We start from the raw sequence: 22,317 nt of genomic DNA on the forward strand, positions 1-22,317 counted from the left end.
ACTTGCACAATCGGTGGCTGACTAAATACTTTTTTGCCCCACTGTATATAAAATATATATTTCATAATATAAACATAAGTTTATTTATTAAATGCTTTTTACTTAATTAGATATTAAGTGTCATTATAGCCAATACAGAGATACAATAAGACAAACAGATAAACGACTGTTTTAAAAATGAGTGAGTAACAATTCACTAAAAATTCTCAACAGCCTGTTTAAACACCCGTCTGTGTCATCACAATACAATCTACAGTCATCTAAACGTCATGACACAAAAGCAGGAATAATATTCTCCCTTTGAGCTGAAGCGACCACACATTACAGTTTACAAATGTTCCTCAAATGAATCAAACTGATTTTTGAAAAATGACCTTTTTATGATTTTTTTTTTTTTTTTTTTTTTCTGTCTCAGTTGTTTTACATTAAAATACAAAGATGGACTCTGCTGACTGAAAAGAACTGAGTATTAAAGAAGATGTTAAGGAAGCAGGAATATGGTGAATAGTTTAGCTTTGTACTGGAATTTAACACCGACTCTGCAGAGAACAGGCAGCCATTGTTCAGGTTGTTTTTTTTTTTTTTTTGTATTACAGACATCAGCTCACACAGATTCCCCCCCAGGTGCTGCAGAAACCCGACTCTGTGTTAATGCGACCAATCGCATCTATTCTGTCCTCAATGTTCCACAGACACAAATATCTTTCAGGTTTTTAAATGAGGTCAACCAAATCTGTTTTGTTTTCTTCCCGTTAAGTCAGGTTTAGGTTATAATTCAAGGAACAAGGGATTTGGTTTTGTGGATTAGGGCTTAGCAGTACCACAGACTTGTAAAATAAAGGCAAAATCTCATTTTCTTACAACCAATTATGTTTATTTAAAAATATAAACAAACAAAAACTAACAAAATGCCCAAATTCACATAAAAAATGTTTCTTCTCAACATCTAAATTTGAAAGTCAAACCTGTTAGTTTGACAGTTATTGCTAATTGTTTAGAACAAAAAATGCCCGTCTTCTTAAATATGTTTTCATTTAATGAGCAGCTTTTCAGCATTTGAGTGTATTCTCCGTATGTACAGTTTTGATCAAAAGTTTAAGATCACTTGAAAAATGGCAAAAAAAAAATCATATTTTGCTTGGTTGGATCTTAACAAGGTTCCAAGTAGAGCTTCAACATGCAACAAGAAGAAATGGGAGTGAGAAAAAACATTTTTTTGAGCATGCAATTTATTGAAAACAACGCTTAAAATGAAACAGGCTGTTTTACAGCTGATCAATAGTTTAGGACCACATCCCTTTAAAAGGCCAAATCTGTGCAAAAATGTGGATTCATTGTCATTTTCTGTCAGGTAGTCACACTGTCATAATGTACTGATGGCAAAGGCAAAAAAACCTTTCCCTTTTTGAACATGGTCAGGTTGTTGAACTGCATAAGCAGGGTCTCTCGCAGTGCACAATCCCTGCTGATGTCTGACGCAATAAGAAAGTCATTTGGGACTTCTTAAATTATCCTGAGGGTTATGGAACAAAAAAGTTAAGTGGAAGACCCCAAAATTTTACCAGCACTGGATGATCCTCGACCCAAATTAAGGCAGTTACTGGTGCAGACTGCAGCCCCATAACCATCAGACGGCATCGGAGACTGAAGGGCTTCAAAAACAAAAAAACATCTACAAAGGCCTCGTCTCCTTGAACGCCACAGAACAGATCATTTAGACTTTGCGAGAGAGCACCAAACATGGGACAATGAAAGATGGAAGAAAGTTTTATTCTCAGAGAGAAAAAATGTAACCCTGATGGTCCTGATGGTTTCTAACGTCACTGGCATGACAAGCAGATCCCAACTGAGATGTACAGTGCGTGGGCACTATAATGGGCTGGGATGCTTTTTCCTTCAGTGGAACAATGGAGCTTCAGGAGGTGCAGGGTGCTGGCTATGTCCAGATGTTGCAGAGAGCATCCCTCATGACTGAGGGCCCTCGTCTGTGTGATAACGACTGGGGTTTTCAACAGGAGAATGAGACAGTACACAGAACAAGGGACTATATCCAGGAGAATAACATCAATCTTTTGGACCATCCTGTGTGTTTCCCTGATCTAAATCCAATTGAGAAGCTTTGGGGATGGAAGGCAAGGGAAGTTTACAAAAATGGACAACAGTTCCAGACAGGAGATGCTCTTCACCAATTTGAGAAATGTTCCCACTCACCTCATGGAAGTGCTTGCATGAAGCATCCTGCAATGAAGTGATCATCAATAACGGTGGAGCTACTCATTACTGAGTTCATGTTTGGAACTTTGATTTCTGTTTTGGGGGTGGTTACAGGTTTTTTTTGGAGGTGTGGTCCTAAACTTTTGATCAGCTATAAAACAACCTGTTTCAGTTTAAGCATTGTTTTCAATAAATTGCATGCTCAAAGAAATGTTTTGTCTCACTCCCATTTCTTCTTGTTGCATGTTGAAGCTCTACTTGCAACCTTGTTAAGACCAGTACAGTATATTTTGTGTGAGGTTTCTGTAGGTCAGCAGCAGTATTTCAAATATTTCATGATTTTAAAAAACTTCTCTAAATGTAGAGATGCTTTTGAGTTTTTAGCACAGCAGTAAGAAAAATGCGTTTTTCTTGAAAACCGGAATGATCAGTGACTTCATGCTATTTACGATTTTTTTCATACTTTTAAATGTCAGACACCTTTAACAGCTAATCTTCGTAATGAAAGCCATCTTTCCTGCTGTAAAGTCCAAAACGATGCTGTTCTCTTTTAGGCTTTGGAAATAACTGAGAAAACATGAATAAACCTCAGTCTTATTGTAATTGTGTTCTTCTGGATATGAACCAAGTAGAAATGGGCCAGGTGAAATTTCTTATCAGATTATTTTCTTTTCTAACTGAAACACAAATACTGGAGCTCGTAGTGGATGACTGCTGTTTGAGTTCCTGCTGTTGTGTTTATATTTCACAATATTCTCAGATTATTGATGGACATATAGAGAAGTAGTCGTCTCTGGTTTGTATTTTTCATTTCTGAAACCTGAGGCCTACATTGCCCACAATACAGTGGCTGTGGTGTGCTACGCTAGCAGAGTTTAACTCAGGCAACCATCTGGTGAGCTCATATTTTCGTGTGTGTGTGTGTGTGTGTGTTTTTTTTTTTTTTTGTTTTTTGTTTTGCTCTTCAAACTTGTTTTTCACCTAAACAAACATGCAGTCACATGACTTTAACACATTTTTCACACATACAAAAGTGCACTTCGATCCTGTTCATGTACCCTGATGTGAAGACACTGTTTACTAAAAACAAAAGCTGCCTTTCAGCATTCAAACCTCACACGCTGCATAACTATTTCCAATCAGGTCTTCCTGCAATGCTGCAAACTGTAAATATTATATTTACAGCTGGTACAGCGTTATATCAATAAGGGACTAACTTTGAGTTTACTTGCAAACTGGCACCCAAAGTCATTTATTTTATGATTACATTTTTATTTCTGTATCTTTTAATTGACTTTTTTTGGATGGCTTTCTGCGCAGATCTTAGATCCTAGACTAAATATTAGGCCAAATGCAAATTTGATATTTAAGGGTCATTATCTATAGATCCGCACAGTCTTGTGCTTCTTCTTTGACTTGTCTGAAGGCGACTGCTCACCTGAGCAGTCTCACGGAGCGCTGTACCTCCTCCCTCCTCAGGTTTCAGTGTCGTCACTTAGGTATGCTCTATTCTGTCCCACTCTGAATCCCCCCCACCCCTTCCTGCTCCCCCTGGTTGCCATAGGGATATCCTGTACCAGATAGCAAAACCTGTTTTCTGAAGAGCGATCCTGAAGAGCGTGGCTGCCTCTAAGCCTCACATTGGTCGTTATCTGTTATCAGGGAGACCTGTGCAGGAACCGCTGAGCTCTCGGGAAAGAAAACTGATGAATTTGTTTGTTAATGAGGCTACTTTCATCCTCAGTTGACTTCCCAGGTGATAAAACCAGCTTTTTAGGTCAAGTTGATGAGGTTCCGCTTCTTCATTATTTCACAGCAGTGTCTGATATATTTATTTATACCTCCTAAAGAACTTGAAAATATATTAACATTCAATATTGACAACAGTTTGAAGATATCAGCCACAGGAAAAGACATTTAACTTCACTGGTCTAGTTCCAGAAGTTAAAGGGGACCTAGCTCTTTAGTTTAACTACTGCACTGTACTAGAGTAGCTTTGTATGATTCACAGTTCAAAATAATCTTTATTTCATGTCTTTGGCACAGCCCAAAGTGCCTTTTTTTTTTTTCTCCCGTTACTGGCTGTTCATTGTAAACATAAGATTTGAACAGCCATCTCAGAGTCATGACACAAGGAAAGGGTCATCAAAAAGCACGATCCCCTCTGCAGCATGGTGGTTGTTGAGACAAGAAAATTAAGCATTAAAAAAAAGTTGTTACCATTATATTTCAACTCAAACCTTTTTGGGTTTGAAAAATGAAAGAAAAGAGTAGTATTCATTGATACTCTATGTTTCTGACAGGGCAGGTTTCTACATTTCAACTGTGTCATGTTAACTGGATTATAAAGTGCAGTCTGTGGTGTGAGACAAAAGCTCTGCCAGCCTTTAAAATCAACAGATATGAGACATGTTGGTAAAATAAAAAATAATGATAAGGGGAACTATTTCCTGAACTACGGTAAGAGTGTCTCATTACCACCATAAACATTTAAAAGTAGAAAAAGAAGGGTCTCAAATGACGCATTTAGAGCCGTGTGAAGCCGGAGCTCATGATACAATGCTAAACATCAGACTCATCGTGGCCAAACACAAGCATTTTTATCAGATGCTTGGAAAATTTCTCAGCATCATCCAGTTCAGTGCAGTAATGGCATAGTTATAGTAATTTTGATGCATGAATCATGAATGGCTAATAAGGAGGGGAAACTAAAAAGGAGTGGAAACTTCCTGGTAAACGGCTCATTTGCAGCTTTGTAAAACCACATAATTTTCATATGATTCAATGCTTCTTTCAAAATTCAACATTCAAGAACTTTGTCAGTACAACAATATACACAGTATACAACGTACAGTGGAACCCTGACTTACGAAATTGATTCGTTCCTGAGGGTCTTTCGTAAGTCGAAAATTTTCGTAAGTAGAAGCACCCATCGCTCCTTTTGAGTGAACGATAGGCTACAGGCTAATTGCTAACTGCAACAACAATACGTCGTTCAAGTGGAACAGCGAAGCGCAAGTACGAAAGCCAAGCCAAGTTGTCACATGATTCAGAAGGCATTGTGGGCCTTCTGGACTCAGCCAATCAGAGCCAGTGGATTTCGTTACACGGGCATTTTGCCGTAACACGGGCAGAAATATTGCCGTTAAGTGCCTTTGTAACTTGAATTTTTCGTTAAATGGGGTATTCGTAAGTCGGGGTTCCACTGTACTGAAATGCCGTTTCACCCCAAGCCCTCCATGGTGTATTTATAACAATATAAAAGATGTATCTCCAAGAGATAGAAAACTAGGAATTACAAATAAATAATAACGATTATTTATTATCATTATTATCTTTATAATAAAGAGTAAAAAGTACTATTACTAAGTATACAATACTATAATAATAACTATACAATACTAACTGTACAATAAACAAAGACGGGACAGAGACAATACAAAGTGGATTGTGCAGTAGGTATTGAATAGCAGGTTCAAGTTATGGTCAGGATATTGTAGACAAGACAGGACAAAGGCATGTGTAAGGTCCAAAATGTGCAAATATAGTATTATGTAGATGTGTTCAGTAACCATGTGACTGAGTGTGCAAATAAGCATGTTTTTCTCAGGTCCAGTTTGTAGTGAATTTGTGGAAGTTTTTATTGTTTTTGAGTCTTTTGGTGAGTATTGTAAGGCGTTTGTGTATATCAGTCGTTTGGTGGTAGTGAGTTGAGGGCTCTGACTGCTTGGGGGGGTGGGGGTGGGGGGAAGCTCTTGCAGTGTCTGGTCATTATAGTTTTGATGTTGCAAAACCGTCTGCCAGATGGAAGGAGGGAGAACAGTGCATCTGAGGGGTGGAAAGTGTCCTTCACTACACTGTTCACACGTCGGATGATGTGTTTGTTGTAGAGTTGGGAGACGGGTGGGAGAGGCCTCCAGTGATCCTCTCTGCTGTCCTCACTATGCGCTGCAGAGACTTCTTTTCAGCAAAAGTATAGTTCCTGTACCAGATATATTTTCTTAGACACATCTATTTTGCATTTGTTTGAATGAATTCTATATCATGTTCTCCCCTTGTTAATTGACTGAATATTAGTCCACGGATCATTGAGCCTTCTTTGGTTGTATTTTTTTTTTTTTTTTTTTTTTGCTTTTTCTGAAACAACACTGTGGATTTTTCACTTTAAACATGAAGAGTGAGTTAATGTTGTGGGCATGTTGACACTGATACATCTGACTTTAATCAAGGCTAAAGCTCCACTCCCTTGGTCCAGAGCTGTTTTTATGTTAAGTGGATTGCTTAGGTGGACATAGTGTGGTTCTTTAGCGTGTCTTTACAGCTGGTCACACTGAAATAAAGACCCTGTTTATTTCTTACAACCATACACGGAGTTGTTGGAGACGGCTGCATTTACTGGAGTGCATTCTTGTAACCATCAGCTGTCTTTGTTCTTCGCATGGACACATCAGGAAGTCTTGGTCTGGATATCCTGACAAATTTCCCAGTAATTGCCTTTTTATTAAAGCAGCTGCAAAACTGTAACTTAACAGAACTTTTAGACTTGTGTATTTATGAAGCCAACTCGCTTGGAAGAAGTTGTTATGATGGCATGCATACCTGCAGTGATGACGGGTGTCTTAAAGGATATATCCGTGAATGCAGGAGTGACGCAGAGCATTATTTGGCATTGTGTGTTCCTTTGGCGTGGTGTTGTTTGACTGGGTGATGAAAGTTTTTCTGGTTAGACGGACTGTTGTTTAGAATAATTTGACTTTTAAAGGTGGCGTTTTTGCTGAGAGATGGTGGAAATGCCAAGTGAGGTCAGAGCAGCAAGTTTTTACTCTACACACTCGATCCTCCTCTTCCTCTCCCGCCCCTCCCGTCATCAAATCTCTGTGTTCCCATGTTTTCGTGTTTGGACTTGTATGCTCAAACAAGACCCATTCAGCCAAAACACCCACTGTAAATGGAGAGCTTGAATAGAAATGAACTTCTTATAGAAATCTCTAGCTGGATGAAAACTTTTAGGAGCGATCTGAATATTACCTTGTTTGTTCAGTCTGTTTGAGCAGTTTCCTGCTGTTTTTGTTGAGTGTATTATTATCAGTATAATCACAGCAAGAGTCTGAAGACATATTCTTACCGCCCCATTTTTTTTTTTCCCTTTCTATGGCTCTGCTTTATCTTTGATGGGACATAAAACCTTTTAAGCAAAACGGCTTTATTCAGCGGCAGTGAATACATAGCTACTAACCACCTTACATGTACAGTATATTGTGTGTTCGTTGTGTTAAATATGTTCATCCCTGTTTTTTGTGGGTCAGACATGAAATTCATGTGTGCCAACAAGTCATTGGTGGAAATTTTGCTGCAACTGTTAATTAAAGTTGTGAAATACTGTTGACGAACACGACACATGGGAACACACTACAGGCTGTGAGGAGGGCGTGGCTTAAACATGTATGCACAAAGCGTGCCGAGCTGTGTTCCTGGTCTGTGAGAAGACTTCTGTGCTTACCAATTAATAAATAAATGGCCTTTACAGAGGCTCTGGCAAGGAAAGCATGATTAATATTTAATTAAATGTTGACACCGAGCTGGTAATAAATAGTAAATGTAAGCTGGCAGAACATAGAATTGGGCAATCAGTTACAAGCTATGGAACATTTCCTGCAAAAACGCTGTTACATGAACACTGATTGTGGAGATAAAGGTGATAAATGCACTGAGATGTAGCATGTCGTCTGGTTTAGAAACCTTTGAAACCATGGTTGTGTGGACTGAAGACTTTCTCAATGACTAAAATATTTTTCCTTTATGACTTAAGAAGGCTTTAAAACTAGATTTTCTTGCCCAACAAGTGGAAAGGAATTTCTTTGTGTGGCTCACATTCATAATAGGAACACAAGAAAAGCTGGTCCAAGCCGGCAATGTCAGCTTTCAGATGGGCCTGTTACAAGGCAAACGTGTTGACGTGTCATTAAGTACACCTGTTTTGTAAAAAAACAATATTAGCAAAAGCTCCAAGTGTGACCAAAGCTTTGAATCTGAATGAGTTGCTTGAAATTTAGCTGCCACTGATTTATTCATTGTGCAGTTTTAATTTGACGTAAACCTCTTTATGGGAAGAGCGCTTGCATACAGATAGACAGATGTTTAAATTCAAAGTGGAAAAAGTGTTCATTAATATGAAGACGAAGAACAGGATGCTGACTGCACTATAATTGCCTCGAGTGGCCTGCTAAGCTCTGTTTGGTACATTTCTGTGTCTCCTGACATTGTTCAGTGCTTATGTTTGGTTTTTGGAAACCAAATTAATCAACCTTATCAGCTGTGCTAAAAGACTCTTTAACAACATTAAACATTAAGCCGATTGAACGTGCCAATCTGAGCTTGGCGCCTTTTAATCAGGAACTGTTAGTCAGTCAGATGTCAGAGGGAGATTTCCCATAAAATGGCCAATTCATTACATTGTCTATCAAAGCTGAGGTAAGACCAAACAATTTTATTTATTTTTTTAAAAAACAGTCATGTATGTTATAGTTATAACCCTCTAGTTTATTTAAAACGAACTATGGCGTCATGCTTATTGCCTCTATTGCCGCATATATACTGAAACAAGGTGTTAGACATATGTCCACTCAATTAAAAAAAAACAAAACAAAAAAACTAACAGAGAAACCCCAATGTTTAAAATTTTATTTGTGGCATGAAATCACAAGCTTATTGGGTAACAACTTATCAATTACAAGTTGTGAGCCCATGAGCGTACAGTTCCACATTGAGACCCGCCTTTCTTTGTCACATCCAGTTTTTGCCCCACACAAGATTGTAACAATGGAAACGCTCATCTCGAGGGTTCAGAAACCAGTGGATGACATCATTGTAGCTACATCCACCTTTAATCTGTCTACAGATGGTACAAAAGATGGACACACATTGATATTATGAAAATAAATTTTCATCTTTTGGATATTTAAACCCTGAATTTGTGCTTTCTAGTATTAGCTGACAAAGAAAATAAGCTATAAAGCTTGGTTAATTTCTTGGTTGATTAGTTACTTGCTAATAAGTGCTAATTAACATACCATCCAATATTAGAATTTCAGTCACCCAAAGGTAAAGGGGATTAATTACACAAAGTTATTATTGTCATATAACTCCATTACACCAGAGACTGGTGTAGCATGAAGACAGGTGGCAGCTATTCCCCTTAAAATACATAACTTTAAACTTTCATCCATTTATTATTATGTTAGTGTTTTTTTGTTTGTTTGTTTGTTTTTGTTTGTTTTGTCACCAGTGTACAGCTGTCACTAAGTCGCTACAGAGATCAACAACATTTTGTACCAGGCTGTAAATATGTTTCTGGTCTAAAATTGCACATTTTAACTATTGCCGAGGATTTCAGGTTGCTACCTCATCAGGGCAAACTATATTTTGAAGTGGATCTTGTGCCTCATGCTGTTTTGTGAGACTGGATGTTTCCCCGATTCTCTTCTTTGTGGTGGAGAGTGCAAAGTTGGCAAAACAAGTAGTCACATTAGGAAAAAATGAGAACTATGCCAGGTTTAAGTAAACTGGAAAATTTTTTTTCTTAGAAAGTAAAGTTTATTTATACAACTCTTTTCAGACATAAGTCACAAAGCACTGTACAACAGTTAAAATACAATATCAACAGAGAAAACCAAATCCTGTATATTTCCATCCTGTAAATTGCACTCGGCCTGGTCCATTTCTGAAGATGTGCTTTAAGACCTCTGTAATTTTCAAAAACAGGTGGACATGGTAGTTTTTAGGGAACACGACGGAAACAAGAAGACAGAAACGTTTCTTTTGTGAGGAACTATTGTTAGCAGTCGATAAATAATCTGTGTTCCACTGAGTAACTGAACCGCACAGAAGCACATAGGTTATCATCTGTGTCATGCCATTCAGTGCAGCGGTAAGACCAACAAGGTTTGTTTTATTAAATGTCACAGAACCACACCTCACCTTCAGATAAACTTTTCAAACACAAGACTTTGTTTTAAACTCTGAAAACTGCTGTTGGAGGTTTGTCCTGCTGTTCCAGTCGTAGCAAATAGGCTATAAAAAGCTCATCCTTAATGAGAGGTGGTGATGACAAGGAGGGAGTGATTGCATTCCTCAGATGGACACGATCACTTCGACACACATCCCACGTCATCACACTGCATCATTTTGCTCATGGCATTTGTCAGTCAAAGTAGGGAGAAAAACAAAAGTACAGCTCCCTTCTTGTGACTGATTACTGAGTATTAATGGCTATGATGATACTACATGTGGGCGGTCAGTTTTCCTGCCGTGAAAACTTTTAGAGTTGATCAGTCAGCTGGAGCCAGATCTGCATTTCCTGATTCAGCTGCATTCCTGCTCTTTTCATATTCTTAAGTACTAAGTCAGTGTGTGGCATCTGTAAACCTGTTAGACTTGTGACTGCTGTCACAGCTTTTTTTTTTTCCCCTTCTTTTTTCCCCTGCAATGTTCTTACTTTAACTTCGTCTGAGAAACTGAGGCCTTTGGAACCATTAATCCTTGTCAACCTGACCAATTTTTTTTATTTTATTTATTGAAATATTAATGTTTTGAATTTATTGAGATTGTTTTCATTATAGTCGATGCGTTTATTTACAGTTTACTGTGTACATTATGGAAATCTGAAGGCCCCATTGATTTCAACTGTACTACTTTGTATGATGCATTGTAGTGCTTGCATCATCTTCCTCATTTATGAAACAGACTTGGAATTAAAAAGAAAAATGCAAATCACGATTACATGGGCTGTATATAAATGATGGATGCAACGTGTGGGTCTGAAAACTGAGGCCAGAACAAATTGTACAATTATTGTACAAATAAAAAAATAAAAAATGCTGAATCTGAGGGCTTACGTGGAACTAGCCCTAAGGAATAGAATAGAATAGAATAGAAAACTTTATTTGTCAATTTCTTCAAATGTACTTGCCATACAAAGGAATTGAAATTACGTTTCACACTGTCCCATGCGTAGACATTGACAACAATAAAGTGCAGATGCACAACAAAAAACAGCCCTAACAATAAGGTAATATTGAATAGGGACCTAAAAATAAATAAATAAATAAAATAAAGTGTTCCAACAGTGTTCTCTGGAAAATAGTATACTAGTCTACTATATAATAATATAAATATAAATAATGCTAAAAGAAATACTAAAAATATGTAGCAGCAGGTGTGTGCAATTGCAATGCAGAGGTAGTTGTTTCCAGTCAGGAATGTTTTCCAGTTCTTGGTTCAGAGAGTGTTTTCTTGTTGGAGAGTGTGGGGGGGGTGGGAGGGGTAGAGTCCAGTCTGTCTTCCTATACTTCTGCCAATCTGGTGATTCTGCTGGCTAGGAGCCGGGAGGGAAGAGAGTTCAGCAGTCTCACAGCCTGGTGGATGAAGCTGTTGGTGAGCCTGGTAGTGCGGGAGCGGAGACTTCTGTATCTCTTTCCAGAGGGCAGGAGGCTGAACAGACAGTGCGCGGGGTGGGTTGCATCGTTGACAATTGTGATGGCTTTGCGGGTGAGGCGAGTGGTGTAAATGTCTTGCAGGGAGGGGAGTGGTACACCAACTATCCTCTCAGCTGTTCTCACAATGCGTTGTAGAGCTTTCCTGTTATAGTCAGTGCAGCTACCGCCCCACACAGTGATGCAGCTGGAGAGGATACTTTCAATAGTTCCTCTGTAGAATGTGGTCAGGTTGGGTGGTGGAGCACTTGCCCGCTTGAGTTTGCGCAGGAAGTAGAGGCGCTGTTGTGCTTTCTTGGCCAGTGATGCTGTGTTGGTGGTCCAGGAGAGGTCCTCACTGATGTGCACCCCCAGGAACTGTCAGTTTAAGTTTTTGGAGATTGTGAGTTTACATTTTCTTTAAGACAATCTTGATACTAACATATGTAAGAGGCCCCACATGCTGAGCAGGTTAGCTTTTAGCATTGGTATTATCATCTAAGTCATATCTAGTGTCTGATGGATCCTTAGTATAAACCTTTATTCAGGAAATCACACTACAGATCATTCATATATTAGTTTTGTCTGGATTAAACTGATCTGCTGACTCCATCTATTCATTTATGTATTCATTAATTTATTTATTTTTTGTAAGCAGGTCTGAAAAAAAGGCACCTGGTTCATCATTGCAGTCGTTGCACAACGTAGCTGTTGGATTGATTGTTTTTAAAAAGTTGCAGAACTTCTCAGAAACGGTCTGAAGACTCCACTGTGAAACAATCTGTAAAATTATTATTGAACCTACTGATCTCTTCATATTTTTTTCCTTTCTCAGAGATAACTGACCCGCCAAGATGAGTCGACGACGTGTCGACACCCGGAGCTCCCTGGGGCCTGATGATGAGGTCATGCCATACAGTGACGATGAGACGGATGACGAATTGGAAGAGGAAAGCTCTGAAGGGGAAGAAGAGGCACCAGAAAGAGCACCGCAACCCCAAGTGGAGACAAGACCCACTGGTGAGTTATTCAAGACGTGCAATGATCTTTTTTTTTTTTTTTTTTTTTTTTTTTTTTTCCTTCAGGGGATGAATGTGTCATTTTACACGCAGTTTTCCTGTTTCATAACATTTTCTATTTCTCCCAAAGTATTGATCAGATTTTAATGGACATGAGATTAATTTGAGGTGAATGACAAATATGTTTGAGCCTCCTTAAATTCTCAGTGGATTTTTAAGTGTTATTAACATGTGCATAACTAATGTCACTATAAGGCAAATAATACTGGTTGATGTGTGGTTAAATGTCCTAGCATCACATCATACTGTGACCCACTTTTGGGGACTTTCTAGTTTCTTCTGAAAAGGTTGATTCTGTTCATCTGGACGTAGCGTTTTTAGTGGGAGAAACCTTTCGTTATTCATCCAAGTGACTTCTTCAGCCTCAGCTGACTGCAGTTTTCCCCAACCTTATAAACGGTACATTTGCACAATGACGGAAACTAGCACCACTGAATGAACAGTGGGCTGTAAGGTCAGTTCCTTGATTATTAATATGCAAATTGTTATGACCATTGATAAGCTGATGTTTACTGTAAGCCTACACACACAGATCAGTATTTAAGGTTTGACTCTCATCATCCACTGGAGCATAAACTGAGTGTCATCAGGACGCTACAACACAGAGCGAACACCATCCCCACAGACAGAGAGACAGCGGCCAGGGAAGCAGAAGAACAGCACATCAAGAAGGCCCTGAGTAAATGTGGTTATCCCAGCTGGACTTTTGTCAAAGCTGGGAAGGCGCCAAAAGAAAGCTCCAGCCGATCCAGGAGAGAAGGACAACTGCTGCCTAAGTGAAAACCTGTAATGATCCCATATGTGTCAGGAGTATTGGAGCAGTTGAGACGCATTTTTTCTAAACACTGGGTCTCTGTGACTTTTAAACCCCAAAACACGCTGCGCCAAAAATTGGTCCACCCCAAGGATTGGGTCCCTGACACAAACAGAGTAACATAGTGTACGCTGTTAAGTGCCAGGAGGATTGCCAGGATTTATATATCAAGGAAACCAAACAACCTCTGGCAAAGCGGATGGCACAACACAGAAGAGCCACCTCGTCAGGCCAGGACTCTGCAGTCTATTCACACCTACAGGCCAGTGGACACTCTTTCAATGATGAGGATGTACACATCCTGGACAGGGAGGAACGCTGGTTTGAGCGCAGAGTCAAGGAGGCCATTTACATGAAAAGGGAAAGACCATCTCTGAATCGAGGAGGGGGCCTAAGGGTACATCTGTCACCATCTTATAATGCTGTGAATGCAGCCATCCCCGAACTCTCTGTGAATGGTACTCATGGGCATTGATCAGTGGTTGTTGATCAATGGTTATGACAGTTTGCATATTTATGATCAAGGAACTGACCTCACAGCTCATTGTTCATTCAGTTGGCTGGTTTCAGATATTGTGCACATGTACTCTTTATAAGGGGAAACCTGCAGTCAGCTGAGACTGAAGAAGTCACTTGGATGAGTGACGAAACGTTTCTCCCACAAAACGCTACGTCCAGATGAACAGAATCAACTTTTTGGATTTACTTACCTGGATGATTGAGCATGCATCAAGACATTTCTAGTTTCTTGTTTGTTTGATTTTTACTTTGGAAAATTGAGTTGTTCTGTTTTTTTTTGTTTATTTTCTTCTTCTTTTTAATTTAACTGGTGGATGAAGTTATGTTGATTACATCCATCTTTCACATACAGTCTGTGTTTTAGCCTAACTTTCTAGAGATATATAAGTAACAGACATGTTATTTATTCTATAGTTTACTTCATCAACATTAGGTATATTTTTAAAACACTGTCTTTTTTTCTTTTTCTTTTTTCTTCTTGTTTCGCAGACGTCACCTGGAAAGTGAAAGCCAATGACCGACCCTATCACCAGCTGCCAGAGTTTAAGAAAAAAGTCTTTCTGTGTATAAAGAAGAGCAAATACTCTGTAAGTTTAGACATTACATCAGCATGCCATTTAATTTGCTTATTTGCAGATTGACTGTTGGTTGTGGTGTAAACCAAACCCTCAGCATATAGAGCTGAACATGGCACACCCTAAACAAATACCAGGGCAGGTGTGTATTTTCCATCAGGCATCCCACTGAGAGGGTGTTTTATAAAATATGACGTTTTTATTTTGTACGCTGTTCAGTTATGAATGGAACTGTAGATGAATAATGGGATGAGGTGGATGTAACTCGATGAGGGTTGGGTGTGCTACACTGGAGTCAAATGAGAAAATCTTGTTCTTTGATTTATGTACAGCTTTTGTTCATCACACAGTTCATTTGTTAAATTTGTCTCCCTTCATGTGGAAAACCATTTAAAGTAGTTGTTGCTGGCTGTGTGGTTTATCCTTCTAACAGCCGGTTAACACGGAAGAGATTTTTATGCTTCGTGTCACTGGCCTTTGTCAAGGTTGAAACCTGATCGCCCTGCTGGGGCGGCCTTTCTTTCACCAGCAAACACAGTCAGATACGGTAGATCCTGATGCCAGGAGATGTTTAAAAATACTCGTATCTCTTCTGTAGTTCTGTGGATCTCTAGATTGTTTTGCTATTAGCTGCCCAAAATGGATATGCCTGCCTTCTCTACTATATAATTGAAGCCACATAGCATTGCCCGGTGGTGCTAAAGTGTCATAAATTACATTATAAATAAATTACATCAATACCACTGCATAATAACCTGTTGATGACACCATATTTTTTTGTGTGTTAATCTAAAGAAGTACAAGTATATTCTGAAAAAGTTCACATTTAATGCATGTAGTAAACAGACGCCAAAAGCTTGACGTCTTAATAAAAACAGGTGCAGTCCTGTAAATTAATAAACAAAAACAAAAAAAAGCAAAACACAAGTATGCACCATGATTTAGTAGCTTGTAGAGTTCATTGATGTGTGCGGGCATGGTAAAATCTTAAATGGACCGGTTCTTATGTAGCTCTATAATACTTTGGTATGAAGAGGAGTTTACGGTTGACTCAAAATGCCCAGGTCCTGTGGCTGCGAGACAAACCCAAATCATTACGCCTCCACCACTGTGCTTGACAGTTGGTATGAAGCGTTTCTGCCTATATGCTGTGTTTAATTTCTCCAAACACAGCATATAGGCAGAAATGATTTCCAAACATCTCTACTTGAGGCTTCTCTGTCCAAAAGACATTGTTCCAGAAGTCTTTGTTTGTGTTTGTTTACTTGTTGTTTTCTTTCAGATGCTGCCATGTTCTTTTCAGAGAAAGGCAACTCTAAAAATTCCAAAAAACCCACTCGTGTTCAGTCTTCTAATTGTACTGTCATGAACTTTGATGTTTAACATACTACCCATACCCGTAGAGTCTGCAGTGTAGCTCGTGTTTTATTTCTGCATTGTCTCTGAGCATTGCATAGTCTAACCTTAGGGGGAATTTTCTTCACGTCCACTCCTGGGAAGATTGTGTTATGGCGTGAATAAAAACCTGAATGCTTCAGACTAGCAAGATGCCAAAACATCAGTGCATTTCAGTGCATTTCTTACTGTTAATTGCTATAAAAGTGGTTAATAGTATGTAGTTCTTCAAAGAACCGGACATATTCCTGAGGAAATACTTTTTTTTTTTCATATTGATGATGACTGAGATCACTAGCTTGAATAAGACAAGTTTGGAAACCTTTCCCATTTTCTCCCATGACATTTTGCAACAGAAAATGAATTTTTATTAAAACAAAAACAAAAAAGAAAACTGCTTCACCTGCAGGTCTTAGTCTAAAAAGCAATCCGCTGTTCCAGACTAGAACCTTTGGCCAACTGCTTCTGTTTGCTTTGATATTTATGTGAAGGTTCAACATAACACAGATACAGTATGGAAGCATAGCCTCAGATAGAACAATGTCCATCACCCCATTTGACACCAGCTGGGGGAATCTGCCCTGAGCCAGCTCTTATCATTCAGCACCAGTAAGAAGAGAGTCTGCCCTCTGTGAAATCAAACTCTGAGCTCTCCCACAGTGGCAGAGCTTCAGTGTCTTGCTCAGTGGAAACCAGGTGTAATAAGCAGAGTTTAGATGGTTATCTGTAAATGAAACACAGCATCAGCTCATTACTGACAGCATGATAAGTTTACAATTTCTCAACCCTACTTTCTGCAGAGCATCTTTGTCTTTCTAACCAGAATCGAGAATTTTATAACTCTTGCTTTATCATAAACATGTAGTCTTCAAGCCTAGTCTGAATTTACTTTTGTAGTAGAATTTTGAAATCAAGTTGTTTTTAAATAAGCTGCCAAAATAAGCTCTTGTGTTTAAAATGACTCATTTTTTTGGAATAGAGAAGAAAGCAAATTGTTGTTTTGTTTCTTTTCTCTGCAGGGAAATGCCATTAAGACATACAAGTACAATTTCTTGACCTTTCTGCCCCTGAATCTGTATGAGCAGTTTAAGAGAGTAGCCAATATCTACTTCCTGGCTCTGCTCATCCTACAGGTATAAATATTACTTCTATGCATTATCTGTTTTGTGACTGACAGTTTTGCAAAGAATGGGGATCAGTGAGTGCCACCAAATGTCTTGTTTGTTTAGATTATTCCAGAGATTTCTACTCTGCCCTGGTATACTACTCTGATTCCCCTGGTCATCGTGCTTGGAATCACCGCTATCAAAGATCTGGTGGACGATCTGGTAAGATTTGGTCTTTGGAAGACATGCGAGGTTAATTCTTCTGTCATTGTCTTCTCGACTTGGCCCTCAGGTGCAAACTTGCTTACTCTCATTGTTCATCTTGGCAAAACAACATGCAGCATTGTTTTAATCAGTTAAAAAAAAAAACTAGCGATATATTTTCAGTTTCTTTTGTAGAAGAACGAGGAAACTGTTCAAGTTGACTGGATGCTCCTACAGCTACTCTGCATAGTTTTTGATTGTTTTATTCTTCATGTTCTTATGTCTTTTTCCTTCAGGCACGCCACAGGATGGACAACGAGATCAACAACAGGAAGTCTGAGGTTCTACTAAATGGCAGGTTGGAAGAAAGCTGCTTATTTAAAAAAAAGTTTAATCAATTTAAAAAAACAAAACCCATTTCCCATTTTTTGCTTTTCTCTTTGCTTCAGGTTTCAAGAGGCCAAGTGGAGGGAAATCCAGGTTGGAGATGTGGTTCGTCTCAAGAAAAATGACTTTATTCCGGTATGATAATTCACCGAAAGTGGGTTTTTTTTTGCTACAAGTTTGCATTAGTTTTAATTTAAATCAGCCATAACAAGCTCACATAATGAGCACACACTTAATTAATTTTCTTCAAAAATCCCTTTTACGATGTGAACTGAATTTCAACTTTTTTTTAGCGCTATGGGACATTAAGATTAAATATTATTACGTGAAGACCAATAACCTCACTAAATGATGTAATCTTTAAAATAATAGTCTTCGTTAGAATCAGAAAGCATTATCCAGGATGTGTGTGTGGTTCCAGTCACTTTCATGATGTAGTAAATTCAGTGCTCAGTTTTAACTTGAGATTTCACAAACTAATGGGTAACATCAAACAGCTGCATCCATTTTTATATATATTTAACTGTAGAGAAAAGGTACAGAAGAAAACTCAAAGATGGGAAGCAGACTTTAGAGGGACATGCTGAGGCCATTATGAGGTTCACTGTTACATAAACTAATGTGTCATCTACATAAAAGTTTACAAAAATATAATCTTCAGTGTATAGTCATTTTCTTTATACTTTACTGAAAAGGGACTCCTGATCGATCCTGGAGGCACTCCACTCATCAAATGTATTTTGATTAAAATGTATCCACATCTGCTAGGTATAAAGAAATGAGCTGAATAAAATGATACAGCATCGCATAATCCAGAACTTAAAATATTAGCTGATTGATCATTTAGTTTTGAGCAAAAGCGAAAGTCTTCAGAAATCGCAGATGTGTGCCTTGAATCCTCTGAGTGCTTTATCAATTTGAAAACTCAAATGTTTATATTTTCAGATATTTTATATATATTTTTTTCACTCTGTAGGCTGACCTCCTGCTGTTGTCAAGCTCCAACCCAAACAGCCTGTGTTATGTTGAAACAGCTGAACTCGACGGGTAAGAAAGAGGGGGAAAACACCATGTACTGTGCTATCACCATATATTAGGTTAAACTGTACAAACGATGCATTGGACTGTTGGAGTAGAGTACTGTGTTTGAGGAATTTTTATTTAATCAGTCTTTCAGTCAACAAATTACTAACTGAGAAGAGAAGAGCAAATTTGAAAAGCCTTTTCTAAGAACCAAACAGTCTTTGCTCTGGTGTGTGAACGCGTTCTGCTTTTAAGAGGGAACACCTTTAAATCAAACAGATACTTGTATATGTGGTGCAGTTAGATCCTCCAATAGAACGTGTTTACAGTGAATGGGAATAGAAATGAAATAAAATAGAAAGTGATACAAACAAGATCATAATCATTTTTCTTTGTTTTTGCAAAAACAAAGAAATGATTTGGGGATTTTTCTTTGTTTTTAATCCTTCTCCCAGACGGGGTTGGAATCAGTTCTCAGGTCTTTGTGTATATATTGTTTTCCCGTTGCAGCGAAACCAACCTCAAGTTTAGGATGGGACTTCGAGTGACTGATGAAAGACTTCAGGAGGATCATCAGCTCGCTGACTTCAATGGTAAGAACTGGATCACCACAACACACTCAGTCAGTTTGAATCATGCTTACAGAAACAAGCTATTTCTTATTTTATTTCTCTGAACCAACGCCTTTTTTTTCTGTCCCGTAGCCCTGATCGAGTGCGAGGAGCCAAACAACCGTCTTGACAAGTTTACGGGGATGATGCTGTGGGACAGGGAGCGCTACCCTTTGGAACTGGACAACATGCTGCTCCGAGGTTGCAAGATAAGAAACACTGACTGGTGTCATGGGCTGGTCATCTTTGCAGGTGTGTGTTTGTTGTTGTTTGTTTAAAAAGTATATAAATAATTAAATATAAATGTAAAATATAAATGTGTGTGTTATTGTTTTGTTTCTAACTCAATACCAGATTGTACTTTCTTGTGTTGTAGTTTGGCAGTTCCTCTTCTTAAAACATTGGTATTTCAAAAGTTTGGTTAATTTGATTGTAAAGGTTAAAATGGTGAACGTATTTTACTGACTTCTTGTTGTAGGAGGTGATACCAAAATCATGAAAAATGGTGGCAAGACGAGGTTCAAGAGGACCAAAATTGATGAACTGATGAACTACATGGTTTACACAGTAAGCTTCAATCACCATTTTAACACACAGTGTATATTTTCATATCTATTATCTGATGCACCTCCTTGCCACAGACTGAGGTAAATGTTGGCCTGTATGGCTGAATGTGTAGGCCCAATCTTCCTGAAGGTTTCTGTTTAAGTGATGCAAATATGCTATTGATGATGTTTGCTTTTTCTGAATATGTTTTGAGGTCTTTTTTCCCCCCGATTTCTTGCACTGACACTTAAACAATACATTTGCAATAAGTAAGTCAAGCCATACAAGTAGTATATGAAGTCTTCTCAACAGCTATTTGGTGTCTCTCTGTTACTCCTCGCCATAGATCTTTGCACTGCTCATCCTGGTGTCCGCGGGTTTGGCTATTGGTCACACATACTGGTATGAGGCTATCGGCACCAAGGCCTGGTATCTGTTCGATGGCAAAGATCGGACCCCCGGCTACAGAGGCTTCCTTAGCTTCTGGGGATACATCATCGTTCTCAACACCATGGTGCCCATTTCGCTCTATGTCAGGTACATAAAGCCAGACAAAATTAAGTGAAAACAATTATATTAATGCGTTTTGTGCTCACTTTCAGATTTGTGTGTGTTCAACAGTACACCAAATAAAAGTTTTTGTGCTTTGTCTACAGCGTGGAGGTGATTCGCTTGGGCCAGAGTAAGTTCATCAACTGGGACCTGCAGATGTATTTTGCAGAAAAAGACACCCCAGCTAAGGTACATTAACACATGCATGTTTGTTTTTCAATTATCTTTTTTAACTGATTTTTTCACCCCACTTTTATGCTGTATGTTGTCGAAGGCCTGTGAGTGTTGCCCCTCAATTAAATGGCCATTTCCGGTATTCAAGAATATAATGACCTTTAAAGAGGCGAAGAGTATTTGTGGGAGTGTTTTTTTTGTACCAAACCAAAATCATATGGCATAAATGGAGAATATATGCTGTTTTGTGGTAAACCAGACCTTTTTAATTGGAGATTATTTTGTGAAAATGACAGATTTTCCACCCTCAGTTGATCACTACAGCTCTGCTGCATAAACTCCTTTAACTGTCTGCAGGCTCGGACCACCACCCTGAATGAGGAGCTGGGTCAGATCCAGTACGTCTTCTCCGACAAGACAGGAACTCTGACGCAGAATATCATGCAGTTCAAGAAGTGCACCATCGCTGGACGCAATTATGGTACTGAGGAGTTTTTGTTTCACCCAGTTAAAAGATTGAATCAAATGCAAATTAAAGCAGAAAATGAAACAAATACATGAATCTAGGAAAATATGTTAAGTAAATTGTGGGTCCTGTATCAACTCTATTTAAAACCTCTCATTGCTGTCTTTGAGTGTGTTTTTTGTTTTTTGACAGTTGCTGTACTGTGGATTTGTAATTTTGGCATTAAAAGTTTGTTTTGTGGGGGGTTGTTTTTGTTTTTTTTCCCCACAGGTGATCCAACTACTGCTGAGGGTGTGTCACTGGAACGAGGAAAGGTAAAATCTAAATAATGATCTAAATAATGAGTTGAAAGAATTTTCATGAGTAGAAACAAATTAAATGTCAGTTTGATCTTCAGCGATCTGTAAAAATGGTCCCCAAAAAACCCTATAATCCCAGGAAAATGGAAAGTCATAAAACCTTTTTCTATTTTATGTCAGCTGGTGGACTGGAGCTGGAACCGCTATGCTGATAAGAAGTTCCAGTTCATAGATCATTCCCTGGTTGCCCATGTCCGATCCAAGAAGGATAAAGATGCCATGGAGTTCTTCAAACTGCTCTCCCTCTGCCACACCGTCATGGTGGAGCACAAAGACGGTAATCCTACAGTCACATAATATAGGTCCTATTTAAAAAGAAGACTGCAGGTACTGACTTCTGCTTTTGTACTGTCCTCTCAGATGATCTCGTATACCAGGCGGCGTCTCCTGATGAGGGCGCCCTGGTCACGGCTGCCAGGAACTTTGGTTACGTGTTTCTGTCTCGTACGCAGGACACCATGACCATCAGGGAGCTGGATCAGGAGATGACCTACGAAATGTTGGCGCTTCTCGACTTCAACTCTGACCGCAAGCGCATGTCTATCATCTGTACGAGCACACAGCCTGACATAATGTGCTTAAATACTTCTTTAGATGTACAGTTATCTGCATACACATGAAGCTGCAAGGGAAAAAACCCATCAAACTTTGAATCAGAAACAAAACAAAGTACCAAGTTACTGAAGGATGCGCAATGAATGAAAAACTGATGAAATGCCACCTAAAAACTGAATAAATCAAGTCTTCACTAAATCATGGAAGGATTTTATTATGTTTCTACTCAAAATACACAACTGGCACAGAACTCCAAAGTATTTGAACA

General features: G+C 38.7%; 1 protein-coding gene across 1 annotated transcript in view; it reads left to right on the top strand.

Annotated features, from left to right (window-relative positions):
* atp8b1 (ATPase phospholipid transporting 8B1) overlaps nt 1-22,317 on the top strand; it is a 36,585-nt gene that overhangs the window by 6,798 nt on the left and 7,470 nt on the right. The window contains exons 2-17 of the mRNA XM_084934624.1: nt 12,520-12,704; nt 14,586-14,683; nt 17,086-17,199; nt 17,296-17,394; nt 17,673-17,734; nt 17,826-17,898; nt 18,740-18,810; nt 19,297-19,379; nt 19,491-19,649; nt 19,876-19,964; nt 20,290-20,480; nt 20,600-20,684; nt 21,027-21,150; nt 21,406-21,449; nt 21,615-21,771; nt 21,855-22,043. Coding sequence (XP_084790750.1) covers nt 12,539-12,704; nt 14,586-14,683; nt 17,086-17,199; nt 17,296-17,394; nt 17,673-17,734; nt 17,826-17,898; nt 18,740-18,810; nt 19,297-19,379; nt 19,491-19,649; nt 19,876-19,964; nt 20,290-20,480; nt 20,600-20,684; nt 21,027-21,150; nt 21,406-21,449; nt 21,615-21,771; nt 21,855-22,043 — 1,804 coding nt within the window. The 5' untranslated portion in view covers nt 12,520-12,538. The remainder of the gene's footprint in view (nt 1-12,519; nt 12,705-14,585; nt 14,684-17,085; nt 17,200-17,295; nt 17,395-17,672; nt 17,735-17,825; nt 17,899-18,739; nt 18,811-19,296; nt 19,380-19,490; nt 19,650-19,875; nt 19,965-20,289; nt 20,481-20,599; nt 20,685-21,026; nt 21,151-21,405; nt 21,450-21,614; nt 21,772-21,854; nt 22,044-22,317) is intronic.

Source organism: Perissodus microlepis, chromosome 7, assembly GCF_051167445.1.
Source record: "Perissodus microlepis isolate ML-2025 ecotype Zambia chromosome 7, ASM5116744v1, whole genome shotgun sequence".
Classification (NCBI taxonomy): Eukaryota; Metazoa; Chordata; class Actinopteri; order Cichliformes; family Cichlidae; genus Perissodus; species Perissodus microlepis.